Source organism: Triturus cristatus, chromosome 6 (genome assembly GCF_964204655.1).
Source record: "Triturus cristatus chromosome 6, aTriCri1.1, whole genome shotgun sequence".
In the NCBI taxonomy this organism is placed as follows: domain Eukaryota; kingdom Metazoa; phylum Chordata; class Amphibia; order Caudata; family Salamandridae; genus Triturus; species Triturus cristatus.
The window spans coordinates 614453411-614470238 of NC_140589.1; the positions used below are offsets into that span (position 1 = coordinate 614453411).

The window sequence follows — 16828 nt, forward strand, 5'->3', positions numbered from 1 at the left end:
AAGACATTAAAGGGTATAACTAGGAGAGTTGAAACCCCTAAAAGCGGGAATGAAACCGATATGGATTGAGACTGTAAAGGCTTGGACCCATTCTGTGGTCATGAGGAACCTCTGCTAAAGAAGGAGCGAGTGGAGAGACTGCTTTGGATAGACCAATCCTTGCTTTGTGATCTGGGGCTGGTCTGCAGTTTGCTGTTCTAACTAAGGGAGAGGCTGCTGGGACTGTGCTTGGAGGCGCTGGGTCCCCCTGCCTGAAGAAGACTGTGCTTTGTGCTGTGTCTTGTAACCCCCAAGGGCCCGAGGTGAGCTGGCTCCCTGTTTGGAAATACAGGATCATAAACGTTTCCGGAGAAGTCCCAAGCAACGCGGTGCGCGTGTGCTTTTGCCGCTTGAGACCTTCAGAAGTTGTGCCGTGTGATCGTGGGTACGCAGGAGTAAACTAAGTCTTAGACGCGCCGTGTGGGTGTCGAAGTGCAGGCCAGGGTGTTGGTGAGGAGCACCTGGTTGTGGTGTGCACTGGGAAACGAGGTGAGGCTCGTATGCGCAGTATGCGTGTCGTGGTGTTGCCCGGGTGTTGGTGAGGAGTGCCTGGGCATTGTATGCACCAACGGAAGAAGTGAGTCTCGGACGCGCTGGGTGCGTGTCGTGGTGCAGCCCAGCTGTTGGTGAAGAGTGCCTGAGCCTCGTAGGCACCAAAATAAGAAGTGAGTCTCGACGCGCAGAGTGCGTGTTGTGGTGCAGCCAGGGCGTTGGTGAAGAGCGCCTGGACATTGTGTGCACCGGGAGGAAAGAAGAGACTCGAATGCGCAGGGTACGTGTGAAGGTGGAGTGTTGGTGAAGAGCGCCGGATCGCTGTGAGCACCAGAGAAGAGGCGAGTCTTGGACGTGCGGTGTGCGTGTCGAAGTGCAATCTGAGGAGCTGGTGAGGAGTGCCTGAGTAAAGGGGCACACCGAATTGGAAGTAAAGTCTCCACAGTGCTGAGGGCGGATCTCGGTGTGGACTGAGACCGCCAGAAGGAAGGTCAAGACATTGGGCCCTCCGAGTCACCCGCAGCGGCCTGGACTTGTAGCCACAGAAGAGCTGAGCCGCCGGCCCGAGTCCGCCACAACCCGTGACGGAGTTCTGGATCAAGGCCCAAGTCGCTGACTTCGGGGAGGAGAGTGGGGTCGCGCCCCCCCAGGTAATGTGGATCAACACCTGGGGTGGGGTGGGGTCCGGGCCCGGCGGGACACACTCAGCCTCCCTGGTTCAGTCAGCTGCGCGAGCCGTTGCTTTGGCTTGGATCCCGGCCCAACCCAAGGAGGGGCAGTGTAGGGGTCGGAGTGGGAAGCAGTACTTTTGTGTCATCATTTGATCCATAACGGGGGCACTGTTAACGGAGCACGTAAAACTGTCGTATTACACTTTGCATTATTGCTGTTAACGAACTGTCGTATGACGCCTGACCTAATTTGCGCCTGACGAACTACATGCTTGGTGCGCTACGCACTGCGTTATTTTTCCCTTGCATATTACCGGATTCTAATGTGGCGTATTGCATTATTTCTTCAGTAGATAGTATCTAAGTATAACGTGGCGCAGTGTATTATTTCTTCATTGCACCGTACAGGATTGTAGCGTGATGCATTGCTTTGTTTCTTCCTGGTACAGGGCATGCTAGTGGTAATACGCATTGTCTTATTCCTTCAATTGCAAAGTACATAACTGGCGCTGCGTATGGCATTATTTCTCTGTTATGCATTGCAGTATTTGTTTCCTTTTGCAACGTGTGTGATTCTAGCAATACGACTGGCCTAACCTTTTGGAAACGGTTAGAAGTGAGCTTAGCTGTTGGTTAGAAGCAGTGGTTGGGATTAGAACCTACCAACCCACCGGAAAGAATACTACCCATTCTTATATGTTGATTTTGTATTGTGTAGTCGTTTCGTATAATTGCTTATATAAAGATTGTACTGATTTTATTAAAACTCGTGTGAAGTTTATTTGTGGTGACATCATGAGATTACTGTGAGCGTGGTTGCACATACTGGACACGTGTGCCTTGGAAATGAGCCTGGCTGCTCGTGCCAAGCTACTAAGGGGGGAGCAGGGCTATCTCAGACGGTGTCCTTACTTAGCCTAATGTTGAAGCGAGGGGTTGGGGACTCCCGCCTTCAGCATCTGGTGACGACGGTAAGTGATAAGGACCCCCACTTCCAACATCTGACAATACTGCAGCAGCCTTACAACCGTTACCTCCTCTCTACTGGATATAAACATTTATATTAAAAATAAAAATAAAGTTAAACCGTCAAAAATTACTTTCTCTTTCACCCTCCCAAAGACTGATGCGTCCAGCTGAATGATCAAATCAAGAGACTACAGAAGTGCACTTGTGGCTTAGGCTCCCTAAAAGTCCCTTAGCTGCCCTCAAACAGTTCTCCACTCAGCAGCCCATATAATCTTCTGTACAAAAAGATCTCAGCGCATCATACCAGTCCTTTCTTTCACACCATGTCGGGCGTTTTGACACGCTATATCAGGAACCAAAATATTATAGATGCCCCCCTTCAAATCATGCTTTCAAAAGGCAACCTTGTCCGCATTAGTGTTGAAGACTGCGGTTAATAAATTCAGAAACATGCAGTCTCATTCGTCCACACTTTCGGGAAATGTCCTGCCTCCTCCTCGGCTTAAGTTCCTCCTAACAAAGTGGTCAAACTTCAATTAAAAAGGTTTTACCCTAGGGCATTTCATCATTTCCTAATGCAAATACCGCTTTGTGGTCTGAAGATTGGCCTGCTCTTCTTATTCTCTGGACTAATTTTCAATTGAAAGGCATTTGTTGCTGCTTTCAGAAAGGAGTCGTTTGACAGTGCATTCTTATTATGATGCACTCCCACATCATATGTCCTCACTATCTAGCTGATTTATTTAACAATGGGGCAAGAGCATGAGGCGGGAGGACTGGGGAGCATGCAGGGCAGCTTTCTCCTAGTGTATTAGAAGAAAATACTTAGAGATGCAGATATACTATGGAGTAGTGTTCTATGCTTACCTATTTTGAGTACGACCCTTGTACGGCAGGGCTCGACTCAAAAAGCTTTATTATATACATGAGGTCACCTCCAGTCCTTTGTGATACTCAGATGTCCTTCACTTTACTGACTGGTATAAGCAATCTAATTGATATTGTGAGTTCAGTTTGTTGCACCAGGCTTGTCCCTGGTTGTTTTGAATCCATTTTTGTCACATCAGCTGAGTAGAAGAAGGCAGACCTCACACCCACCTACTGCTCCCAAGAGATTAGAGTCTGTCCATCCCTGTGTGGAAGGGTGACGAGATACAATGGTTTTACAAGCTACAAAAAACAGCGCACAACATCTGGGTCTGGTCAGGTACAAGTTGGTGTAGAAAGTCCTGGTTTTCTGTATTGAAAAAAAGGAGAAAGAGTGTCTTGAGACCAATTAGTATCTGCCTCTTTTTAGATCTTTTCTCCTTCAGGATTGTTTAAAGATGGCAAGTTTTACCAAAATACACTTGGACTATTGCAGAGTCAAAAGCCCCTATCACAATTGCCTTGGGTCCTCTGTTCCTGAGTTCATAATTTCTACCAGACGTTGTACATTTTCCTGATTGGAGGACTTGTCAGGAGTCCCGTGGGAGATACTCCGCAGCAATTTTTGTATGTTGGTCTCCATTAGAGAGAATATAACTGTATTAGAGGCTTGGCTTCCCACCATGACTTCATTTTAAATGGACACCCAATGTCAACATGTCGAGCCACGATGCGACTGGGGGTTAGAGACTGAGTAATATGGGGCCACTTGTATCAACATTGCAATAGCGATTACATAATTGCGATTTTCTGCCAATCGCAATTAGGTAATCGCTATTATAAATGTATGAATTTGCGATCTCCTAGGAATCGCTAAAATCACGGGGACAGTGAGTTGCTGGAGTCAGCAGACCACTATGTCCATGATTGCTTTTAAATAAAACAATCTTAATTTTTTTTCAATGCAGCCCGTTTTCCTTAAAGGAAAATAGGTTGCATTTAGAAAACAAATTTAAAAGTTTTCTTTTTATGTTTTAAGAGTAGGCTGCTCTTAAAAAAAATTAAAAAAAAAAGTTTTTGCATACATTTACATTAGCGAATGGGTTACTACCTACTTCAAGTAGGTGGTAAAATGCAAAGGTTTTGCGACAGCATTCACGGTCACAAAACATTCTTATATACCGCGGCGATTCGCTATTTGGAAGGGATACCCTAAACATGCCCCTTCCAAATACCGAATCGCAAACCCATTTTGTGATTCAGTAACAGGTTACCAAATCGCAAAATAGGATTTGATACATGTAAAAAGCCTTTTTTGCGCTCGCAAATGGGCTGATTCTCTGAATTGACCCGCTTGCGAACGCAAAATTGGTTGATACATATGGACCATAGTTTAGTGGAAAAGGCCTTTTTCCCATGTGCCCCGTTAGTGAAATACGTGAAGTTTGTTATGACTGAGAGACTTCACCCCGACCTGAATGTGAGCTCGACCTGAATGTGAGCTATGTGTGGTAACCATGTTTTGTAAACATAAGAGGATCGACTAATCATACCCCAGATTCCCATTGTTTATCTGTTATCCTAAAATGGTGGTTTATCATGGGAGAGTGGTTTAGATCTTACTGGTAACTGTCTCCCTTTCCGCCAACTTGATAAAGCTGTAATATGGCTAAATCTTACCTACTGGAACACACCTAACTTTAGGAGTGGCAGTGTCTGCCCATCCTAGAAAATTGCCACCTTGTTGGGGGTCAGGTAAATGGCTTTTTTTATTTTTATATTTCACTCCCCTAAATAGAGCTTGTATTTTTTAAGTGTTGCAGATTTTTTTAGAGAAAGGTGTGAAATGCAGAAGGAGATTGTGAGGCATTTTCTCTGGATGTTGGGGCAGTAGGTGGTCACTGGGTAGCATCCTTGCAGGATACATGTGTTTACCATTGGTGTCCCAAAGCCTAAGATACGGTCTCATTCAAACTGAGTAATGAAGTTACTCTCTTTGTCGATTAAGCTCTCCAAGGATAATAATAGGCAATATTCAAAGCTAGCTCCATGAGATTGTAGAGGAATTGTGGCTTAGGTGCACTAATCTCACTAACTAGATTCTGTGCCTTGTAAGAGTTAGATCCTTTAGAAACTAATGTCTCAATTTAGAGGATAGCATGGAGTGAACCCACTATCTGCTTTCATCTCATAGCCCTCCACCCCCTCCCTGATGTAAACACCTTTTAATTGGACAAAATGTTTGCAAACTGGTAATAGAATGTGGGCTATCTGTGCCTGTGTGACCTAGGCTTGAGTGCTGAAATGACAGTGAGCACAGCTGAGGTAGTGCATGATTGGTTGTGATGCAATATATTTACTCTTTCAGGTATGTTGAAAGTCAAGCGCCAGAAAAACAGGTGCAGCTGCTGACGTGCGACAGTTCTGTCAAGGTATGCTATTTGGCGTTTTTGAACACCTTACTTCACATTTCATACTTGCATGCAAATAAAATCATAACGCCATACTCCAATATTTACCACACCAAGCCTCATCCCGGCCACTTCTGATACCACCAGAAGCACTATGTACTAACAATATAGAGAAAGGTCCACCTTAACCCCCATATTTTCTTGTGCTTGTGAGCACAGCTTCTGGCTTGATAGACAGGTTCCACTCTCCATTCCCCTAAGCCATTCCTCTATCAATTGGGAGGAACCCGATCTCCAGTGTTTGGCAGTAACCTTGGCAAGAAGAGCGATATTTATCCATCCGCCATAGTCCCTGAGGGGCATAACAAATTCAATGGAAGTAATTGAGTTGGATTAAGCATAACCTAGCTCATATAGCTAATACTGGTGGTGTCATCATGGCATCCTTCCAGTATGCTTCTTCCAGTGGCCTCAGATCACCCTCCTATCTTGATCATAGCACTGCAAAACAGTCTGGAACATTCAAGATAAGCATACGATCCCCACTTTGCCAAGTTGTTTGACTCATTTCGTCTCTAATGGATTGAACTCAGGAACGGCATTCATCTCTGTTTGTTTCAAGAGCATATCTTAATTCCAAGACCATCTACAATGGTGGCAAATGGAGTTTATATTTCTCCTAAAGAGTCGCAAAGGATTTCATAAGGTTACCTTCCAATTTATCCCAGTTTAAAAATGTTAATGTTGTCACTCTTATCAAATTCTTCCAGAGTTGCTGATTACCTCAGTTGTGTCTCTTTCCATAGCAGGGTTTCTTGTGTGAACTTAACTCCCACCTGACCGAGCGATGGCTTTACGCCAACAATCCAAGACTATGATTTTAAAGGGAGGTACTGCATGGGGAAAAGCAACACATATAGAGTCCCCAGAAATTCTGTTGTCTGAAACATACCTCGCTCAAGGCCACAAGCCGAGTTTGGCCTTTCCCTTAAAAGCAAGTTTCTAACAACAGTTATTGGAAGGCTCAGTTATAAAGTCTTACATCAGTCTTCCCAGACCTTCTTTGTATTACAACTGCATACATTTGTTGGATGCAGTTCTTGCCTGTTTGCCCACACACATGAAAAGAAGGACCAACATGCAAACCATTGCAGATTGTCACAGAAGCAGGGCAAATGCTCTCTACACTCTGAAAAGAAAAAGTTTCACTTTGGGCGAACATTTCTGGGATCTACATTTAGTTGTTCCACATGTTAGGTGGGGTTGATATCACAAACAGCCAGAACAGTGGGATCTGCACTGGTGTAGTGGAGTTACAGGAGGCCAGAGCAGTGGGGGACAGCACATAAGGGCAAAGCTCCATAGGGGTCTAAAACTGCAGCTGTGAGTTCAGTGACAGTTGCCATCAAGCATACAGGAGATGCTCTTGGGGAGGGGAAGCCAAGTTACACCAACTGGCAAGTCAAAACAACACAGGCCGTTCCCTATAGCTTTGACGGAAATGGCTCCACCGCCACTTCAAGAAATTGATGGTCAACCTTGAAATGCTTACATTGGGCACATAACTTCTGGAAAGGTAAAAAGTTAAATTTTTGTTTCATGATGTCTCCTGATTTTGATATTGTTGGATATCCTATTAAACAGCATTTGTGGTAGCCAACTTACAAAGTAATTCTGTCTTTCATAATGCAGTCTGTGTCGATACAGAAGGAAGGGACTTTGCCAAGTGTAACCCCATGACAAGTAGGAGTTACACCATGCAAGGAAGGGATTTTACATTAAGAACTCTCTGACAAAATAGGGATGAAATTTATATTGAGAACTATCTGACAAATGCAATAGGTGGAGTATTACACTGTCATCTCTGACAGATAGAACAGGAACGTGTTTTTTTTTTTTTTTACATTGTGAATTCTGTGACAAATATAATATGAAATGTTTCTATATTGTAAACTTTGTGACAGACACCACAGGTAGTTAAGGAATGGCTCGAAAGGTCTGATTTTCCTTATGTTCATTTGTAATGTTATGTTTATTTAGTTGTCAGTAAATGAAATACTTGTTTTTTAAAGTTAAAGCTCTGCATGTCCATTATGTTCTTTGAAGAGTTGTTTCTAAGCCACACTATCTCCCTGAATATTCTTGCTACCTGTCCTGAGACTCAAATGCAAATGGAGTGTAATTGGTGCAAATTTGCGGTCCAATGTTAAAGTGGCCCCAGGATACCAGAGCTAAAGGTGGCCAATGTGTTTAACTGCACTGGTGTGCCCTGCCCCCAAATCAGTTCCTATTTTCCCATGTGAACTTGATTGGAAGAACATTGTTACCCACTGCCTCATATGGAACCAGCCCTGATGCTGTCCGTCTCCCCTGTTCACTCTGCTGTGTCACTGCAAACGCCCAAAGCTGGGGTACCTTTTGCTGCTGATAAACAACAATAGTGTGTTAAGGCTCATGTACTGGTAACAGCAGAGTAGGTACAGTGCAGCATGATGTGCTGTGGATTGCCCATCCCAAACATGGCCACCGCTTCCAAACGAAATTGTGACCGCTTTTGGAGTGGGCTGGTGAATGGTGCAGTTTGCAGTACATAATCCAATGCAGGGCCTCTACAGTGTGATTCCTGACTCTCCCCCAGTAGTAATTGTGTTATGTATTGTTTTCAGCGCTGCTGCCTTTGCATCCATTTGAGAATTCTTTTCAGCAGTCTTTTTTTATATGGATCATGCTGATTTCTTGAGAGTTATCTGTATAAGATGCCTTTAACATTGTTAACGATTCAGACGAGCCTTTAAATTATACATGGGGGTTGAAACATCGACACTTATCAAATAGCACTGAAACATATTTGAATTTTTAGTCTATGTATAGATTAAACCTCCTGGCCAAAATAACCTCTTTTACCATATGATTTAAATGTGTTTTATAGCCCTCAGTTTATTCGTTTTATGACTCACTTTTCATTGCCTGCATTGCACTGTTTCACTGCATTGAGCACTGCACCATTGCTGCACGGTCAGATTTCACTTTCATGATGATATTAATATTTCCAGGCTGATAATAAGGTAAGAGTATTACTGTTGTGTGTAAATGTGTCTGTTCTAACTGATGCATTACAGAGCAGTTTAATGTGGTTTCTCTGGGGGAACCACTTATAGAATTAAAAGAACAGTATCACAAAATGCATACTTCAAGTTGTCTCAGGCCATATTTGTGCAGAATTTGTCCATCCTATAAGCTCTTGGCCACTTCCTCCCCAGGCGCAGTTTTTATGGGCTTCAGTCATTTCCCCATTCCACCTAGTTGCAGGACTTAGACACCTGCATTAAGTTGCCGCCAGAGCAGTTATTGAAAAGTGCTATCCAAAGAGGTTCAGTGACCAAAAATAGAAAGACTTGGGCAGTTCCCAAAATTCCTCATGCTGAAAGAAAAATGCAAGATGGAAGTAACCAGCATGGATGATTATGCACAGGAATATGTTAGCATAATTTCTTCTTGTGTGTTTTTTTTTGTTTTTTTTTGATTGGTGGTGTATGTCTTAGTGCTTCTGTTTTGGATCATCTAAGTGTTCTCAACAACATTTTCTTTAAGTCTTTTGCTGATTAAGCATGTCCGCACTCTTGAATGTACTTTGTTTTGACAGTTGATTGCTCAATGTGTTTTATCTTCTTTTCAGGAAATAACTGAGAAATTGCTGGAAGACTTACATGTTTACCATGAGAATTATATCCCAGTTCTAAGGTGCCTTCATAGTTTCACATCAATCCTTCCAAAATATCCGTTAGGCAAACAGGTGAGCACCATGATTCTCTATAACCTTCTTTCTGTCTTATTTGGTTCATCATCTGTTAATTATTCCAGTTGAAAATATTTGTGTGAGAATAATGAGTTTTTACTTTGCAATGTTTTCCCAGTAAGGATACTCTTTTTGTGCTGATCACTTTGGTTAACAATTTATCAAAAACTCCTTTATGTATTTTTGGTATTCAAATTTCTCACATGTGTATATATTACTGCTGTTTCAAGCATCTGCAGATATTAGTTCCAGCTTCTTTATGTGCAAAGAAGGAAGTACATTCTTCAGAGAAAAGTAACAGAAGTTTGAGTAGTGTAAAATACTATTTCAGTCAGTCCCTCTCTTTAAAAGTACTTTGTCGAAAACGTACTTTTACTTCTAGAAACTCAATGCCAATGTAATCCATTTTGCTAATGTATTTAATGCAGTTATTCAGTAATTAATTATTTTGTATGAAATATTTTTCTATATTTGAATAAGCAACCAAATGTCACCAATATACTATGTGATTAGGCCTTTCTTCCAAGAAAGTGGCTTGCTTATGTGAATTTCCTCAAATTTGACCATAAAGGTATTACCATATGCTGGGACAACGTATAGCGTTCCTTGAAGTTTATGAAAGAAAATAATGACACTGCTATTCAAAATAGTTATGGTATAGTGTGAAATGTAAGAGTTGGATAAAAAATATTCCTTGTTAAATTTGCCATTCTATTGCTTCAGTGCCTCTGGTGTGTGAAATCAACATATAAAGTGAACTTGCATAAATTGTACACAAAAAAAGGCTTCTCTTGTTAAATTCATTTGAAAATGACTTCATCTTGTTTGTAACGTGGTATGCTAATAATCAACTGTTGCAGAAAAAGATCAATAAATTGGTCAGTTGGTTCATTAATTAATTTGACCAAGATGGCAGTTAGTCTACACTGAGTGGCCAATTAAAGATTTATGAGTTTCAGTAATATGCATCAATATGGTGTTACTGGAAAAATCAATGTGTAATATGCTTTGGGTTTAGCCAAAACACCATCCCATTTCCTCCACTTTTTCAAGGTTTGTAATTTTTTAAAATTATTTCAAAGGTTGGATCTCATCAAGTGGTAAATAAACATTATATTCATCTGACTCTGACTCATGGAGGAGGTCTTCAAACACTAGTCTGAATGGGTCGCTCTGGGGACGTACAGCAGGGAAATTATATCTCAGACACAAAATAACATAAGCGAAGTAACAGTGTCCAAATGTTTAAAACAATCTTCTTTATTGTCTTTTTTTTACTTTATATTCATAAAAACAGCCTCTAGCCAACACGTTTCGTTCATAAAATGAACTTCTTCAGGGCTTTTGTACAAGATTGCTTGTTCGGGAAATGTAATGCCTACTTTGCAGTTTTGACAAGGAATCAGGTGTCCTTTTGGAGGTACATTATACCCCATTTACCTTGGAAAGATACTACCAAAACTCAGATAAAGAATTAAGATTCTGAAGCATACAGATTATATTCTATAATTGGCTGACTATACACAAGTATATAAAAATCCAGTGCTGAAAAGTTACCTTCTCAGAGTCCAGTTCACGGCGAAAGAGGTTGTGAGGAGAACGTCGTGAAGGGTTGTTAAGCAACGTGAAGAGTAGGCCTAGTGTCGCAAATAGTCGTTGTTGTAGTGTGAAAATACGGTCGAGCCTCACGGACTGTCGTTGCTGGAGCTTCACAATGGCAGTCGCCTCAGGCTGTTTTTGCTGTAGCGTGAAGTGCACTACACTACAGGCTTCAGTGGCAGGCCTGAGACATGTTTTAAAGGGCTTCTTAAGTGGGTGGCACAATGAGTGCAGGCCCACTAGTAGCTCTTGATCTACAGGCCTTGGGTACATGTAGTACCATATACTTGGGACTTATAAGTAATTAAATATGCTATTCATGTGTAAGCCAACTGTACCATGACCAAGGGCGAGAGCAAAAGCACTTTAGCACTGCCTAGCAGTGGTAAAGTGCACCAAGTCTTAATGCCATCAAAAATGAATTCAGAAAACAGGAGGGCGAAAGGCAAAAGTTTTGGGAGCAACCCTGCAGAGAGGGCCAAGTCCAAAAAGTATGTTTAAAAATTACATTTTTTTTAGTCTATTAACTTTTTAAAATAATAATTATATAGATATATATTTCAACATAAAAAATATAAAACAACACAGCTGCTTATACGGCTTGGTCCCTCTAGTGGGGGAGGTCTGACATTTACGCATGCAGCTACACTGTTCGTTTTTCAAACACAGGAGAAAAAATCCTAGATCCACACAGCTTCATTTCAAAATCTATTCATTATTTCATACGGAGCGAAAGAGAACACATTTCAGATCTAATGTAAATGTTTCTCATTGCTGCAATGCGCGTACAAGATATTCTCCCGTGCATGAATATATATAATTTAGACTTTTAAAATATTTAATGTATTTAATATTAGTTCTTAGGGGATGCTGTTTTATTTCCCTGCCTCAATTGTTTTCAGTGGGAATGTACTACAGTACCTTGAGTGACCATATGTAGTGCTTGCTTACTCCAAGGATGAACTGGAGTACATTTAGCTCTGTTTTCATACCTTTAGGGCTGTAGTAACTTTAGAATTGTAGTTTGTGAATAATAATGATTTTACGGTTTTGTGGGTGTGTATTTGTATTAGCATGTCCTTCCCTAAACCCCACCTTAAATTTCCCTAAATCCCTCCCATTTATTGCTAAGTATTCCTCATTTTCCAGCCACATCTCCTCCCCCCTGCAGAACGTATTCATTTACTGCTGAAACGTATACCTATATGTGGTAGACCATGACAGAGATCTCAAGACAGAAAAGATAGGGGAGGCAGAGATCTCTGCCCATAGGTTTGTGAATGAGATATTGTAGTATGTGAGTAGTACTACTTCACGCACCACAAAATTCAGTTTGTTAATATGCCCCTTCATATTTAGACCAATGAGGATTATTATTGCAACCATGTTTGATGGCAGATAGGTGTGTGGACAACATCTGTTTTGCATTCCACCTATGCTTTATTCAGTCTTATTCTCCTGAAGAAACCCAAATTGTACTTTTGTGTTATTAAAGTGTTATGTTAATACACTTAATTAAGCGCACCTTCAACATCGGTTTCTTGGCACTATGTAACTAACTAAGTTGCTAAGTTACTGATTATCAAAAATGTTGTTAGTTCATTAAATGCTGGCAATGAAGTGAACTTGGATTTTAAATTATTTTGATGGACAAATAACCTCTCCCACTTTAAACTTTTTTTTTAATTTTTTTATTACATCAATATTTACCACACCCTGTAGTCCAATACCTTAATCCATTCAATACCTTTACCGTGTTCTCCTCCCTACCATTGCCACCTTGATGTCCACCCTACCCAAAACTCTACTAAACACACAAGAAATCAAGAGGATAATCTTAACACAACTAACACACAAGAAAAAAAAAAAACAATAATTGTACTAACCTAATTGCTAATCTTGGCTTCTGAATAGAGGGCTACTTACCACAAAAAGCAATTCAGTGCCTCATTAGGGGTCGTAAACGCTATATAGGTTTCTTTAAAATTACAATTTACATCAGCAGCCTGTATCCGGAGCTTCCCCCAAGTCAAAGGTATGGCTTACACTGATTATAATTATGGCGCTCACTCCCCCACTGAGTCCCCACCGAGCAAACTCATAATTTTATATCAGGTTTTGCAAATTTTGCCTTACCTACTTATCCTTAGTATAATAGAGATTGAAATAGACTGGACATTTGTTACAAATACTATATTTACTCAGCACATTTAAAGTGTGTGCAAAGTATGCATCCTTCCTTTCTAATAAAATTTAAAAAGAATTGTGCTCTGTTCTTTTCTGAATTTTCATTTAGCGATTTCATTGGTTCAGTCATTTTCCTGGATTGTCACAGCCATGCAAAACCCTGTGACTCCTTCCTTCAAGGTGAAGGTGTTAGACTCTGGTTCTATTTTACCATCAGTTTTGAAGCTGGTGAATCCACTGCACACACCCTTCATCACTGCACAAAGGATTTTGCCTCCCTCTCCAATTTGGAAATGTAGCCATCTGCATACTTTCACCCGGACTAAGAGTCTTTGTTACAGTTCGTTCGTTATTGGCTTAGACATGTATGCACATACATTAAGTTGAACTAAAAAGAGGGCATCAAAAACAACAATAAATTTAAAACTAGTCTACTTCACTTCCTATTAGCAAATAACTAGAGCATTAACAAAAAGTGTTAATTACGCTTACATATAGCAGAGTCTCAAAAACAGCCTACCGAAAGGCTTACAAGAGGACTGGGTCGCTGTTACTGCTTTCATAGCTCATTTCATTGAGTCATACTGAGCTACATCCTAAAGATAATAACCATTTTTAGGTCTCGCCTGACCCAGCGCATGCGCTGGTCTGGCGAGACTTATTGAGAGGGCTCCAAAAAGTGCTACCAGGCCAGCCTAAAGCCACAGTGCATGTGCGCGGGCGCGCGCGCCCCGCTTTACCGACATTACTTTCGGTTTCACGGCCGCTTTGATGTTTGATCGTGATCGTGATCACTTTCGCGGCCGCAGGGCCGCTTTGCATAGCCAATAGGTATCGCTTTTGGGACCTTATAAGTATTTAGTTATGCAACTGTTGCATGGCTAAACACTTATAAGGTCCCAAAGGCGAGACCTATTGGCTATGCCAATGCTTGTTATGACATGCGATGGTGCTTGCTTTCTTGCTTTTGTCCTTGTCTATTCCTCTTAAATTCGGATGTAATATAATCCTTAATCCTTTCAGTTTCTTTTCAGGCTCAGAGTGTGAGCTTTCTTAATCTCTCTTTCAGATCCTTTTTAGGTTTTGCCTACAGTGTGCATGCACTGTCCGCGAAAACTATTGTTCTTAAAAAAAACCAAAATCTTAAAAAGGGGTTAGAGCCCGCCCATTACTTAACGTTAATTACCATTGGCTTGTTCCCACTGCTCTCTCGTTTCTTTACTTACCTTTTCTCGGGCAGTCTCTTCGCCTCCGACTTCCTCCTGGTGTCAACCTTTGTTGTTGGGACCCTGGACCAAGTACAGCTTTCTGGGGCCATTGCCCTTCCACTGGCCTCAAGCTCCTGCAGGGACTCTCTTATTTCTGCAGGCACATAGGAAGTGACGTGTTCACACAGTTTTGACAGCCCTCCCTCTTTGTGTAACGAGTCCTCTGGGTGTGCACCAGAATTTCAGTAACGCAGCCTTTCTGCCCAGGGTCCTCATGCATGTCCCAACCCCCAGGATAATACCTCCTTCCTGGACAGCTGTGTGCGACGTCCAAATGTGCTGTGTGCACTTTCAAGGAGTTTGTTTACCTGCTGTGTGTGAGGTGCTGATCCCGGCACCACATCACCTCCCGAAATGATTCCTCCGCTTCCCCCACTCCTTCCTATAGCGATTCCTCCACGCCTCTGATTGGATTCTTGTGTGCACCATATTGGTGTATTGGAATCTGGTTGGCACAACTCCTCTGGTCTTGATTTAAGATTTGTCCTGCACTAGGAGTAGCTGTTATTTTTCCAGTAAAAATGTTGGGTTTTGACCGTGTCCTCTCATGCTATCTGAAATCTTTAGATTCATTTCCATTATCCATTATTTCAGCTGTCGTTCTTGTGTAGCGGTTCGACTGTATGTAGACTCTGTTGCCTCACAGGTACTGTTCCTCCAACATCTATAGGTGTGATTATGATACAATCTTGTAGAAAGTCTGGTATATGACCATAGGACAGACTAGTTAAAATCATGTTAGATTGATAGACAATGAAGTAAAACCAAGTGTGGGATTTGTGCAGATTATCTCTACGGCATGACCTTTGTTAACAGATGACCATAAAACAGTTAAGAAACCACACTGTGCTTTACGCTGCTTGGAGCATCTGATGGAGACTACTAGTCGCAGATTCCTTAACGTAGAATTATACCCGGGCGTGAGACTGGACCCGGAAAACTTTCTTGCCCAGCATCTCTGCGCGCCGGGGGGGCGGTACCACGCGGCTCCGCCCTGACATCTTCCGCAGTGTGACGTCAGCGAGGTCTCATAAGCCCCACCCTGGCGCACTGATGTCAGTTTCCTTCTTTTCCACGTACAACGCGGATCCGGATTGTGTCCCTGGCCTGTTTTTAGGCCTTCTTTTCACGCTTTGCATTTCTTTTTTGAGAGCAGTTTGCGAATGCCTTCTGGTTTTAAGACGTGCTTGTCTTGCGCACGCCAGTTGTCGGCAACGGACCCTCACCCCATTTGTATGTGGTGTTCGGGGGAGCACCATGACTCCACGGACTGCGAGGCTTGCCAGCAGATGAAGCTGAAGTCTCGGCGGGAGCGTCGGATGAAGCTCCTTTCAGCCCGCATGTCCAAGTAGACTTAGTCTCCACGTCCGTCCCCCGCGGCAGGGTCCGTCTCCGACATCGTCCTCCTGAGAGGCCGCTGGGGCGTTGCTCGCAGCTTGTCCTGGTCCCCATCCTATGGGGGGCGCAGGTGCTTCGCGGGTCGTGCGGCCTCAAGCGTCGCCACCCTACCCGCCGCCATCCGGCGCAGGGGCATCCAGAGTCCAAATGGAGGTCTATAATGCAGCTCTGCAGGCCTCTTTGGCTCCTCCTTCCCTTCCTGGGACGTCCACGGATCCCTTGCCGTGTGCAAGGCCTTCTGTGGAGTCGCCGGCAGCTCCACCCCGGCGCCAACAGGTTCGGCTCCAGATTGTGGGGGTGTGGTGTCGTAGGGGTGCGGCCCTACGGGGTTCCCTCCTTCGGCCCACGGCGTCTCTGCCTCGCCGCAAACTCCCGTGGGGGTCCCTGTGGTGTCTTAGGAGGTTGCCGGCTCGGTCCTCTGGGCAGGCGGCGGCCTTGTCCGTGGGCGAGTTCACGCCTTTCAGGTGCAGGCGCTTTTTCGGCGTCGTTCTTTAGCCGCCCCAGCTCCGACCCCGTCTTTTTTCCCCGCTGCGCTGGTGGTGGAGGTTGTCTCCGCATCCCCTTCGGCACCGGGCCGGCACGTGTAGCGGACTCCACGGTGCCATGCCAGCGTCGGGTCATCGATTCGTCTTTGGAGGCCCGGAGGTATGGCAACTTTTTGTTTCTTCTTCCCCGGAGAAGGGACACCGCGTTGTGGCCTTCTCCCCACTCTCCTGTCCAGCCTTCTCCTGTCCGTGCTTGGCCGTTTCTTCCTCCGGTTGGTCTGGGGGATGGCCGGCTTAGCTTACAGCCATCCTCCACGGAGGAATTGCTCTCCCCACTGCGTTGCCCAACGGAAGCAAGCGCTGCCTTCGCCCGGGCTGTCTCCACGGCCGCTGGGATTTTGCGCATGGGCAGCCCGGCTGCCCATTTCCCCACGGACCATTTACTTGAGGTTCTCCATCAGGGTTCTGGTGGACGGGAGCTGCTTCTCCCTTTCAAAGCCTGGGGGCGTCCTGCAACAGGGGACCCGGTGCCCCAGTCGCTTCTGCACCGCCACCGTCCTGCTACGCATGATCCTGTCTGCCTTTCCTTCCACCCTTCTACCAGGGGCCCTCTTCTGCAGACTGCCTTCCCTTCTTTGCCCTCGGT

General features: G+C 43.7%; 1 protein-coding gene across 4 annotated transcripts in view; it reads left to right on the forward strand.

Annotated features, from left to right (window-relative positions):
* Positions 1-16828, forward strand: part of ORC3 (origin recognition complex subunit 3) — a 293597-nt gene that overhangs the window by 182690 nt on the left and 94079 nt on the right. For all 4 annotated transcript variants that reach the window (XM_085611096.1, XM_085611093.1, XM_085611094.1 and 1 more), the window contains 2 exons: positions 5407-5470; positions 9126-9242. In XM_085611096.1, the coding sequence (XP_085467222.1) occupies positions 5407-5470; positions 9126-9242 (181 nt within the window). The remainder of the gene's footprint in view (positions 1-5406; positions 5471-9125; positions 9243-16828) is intronic.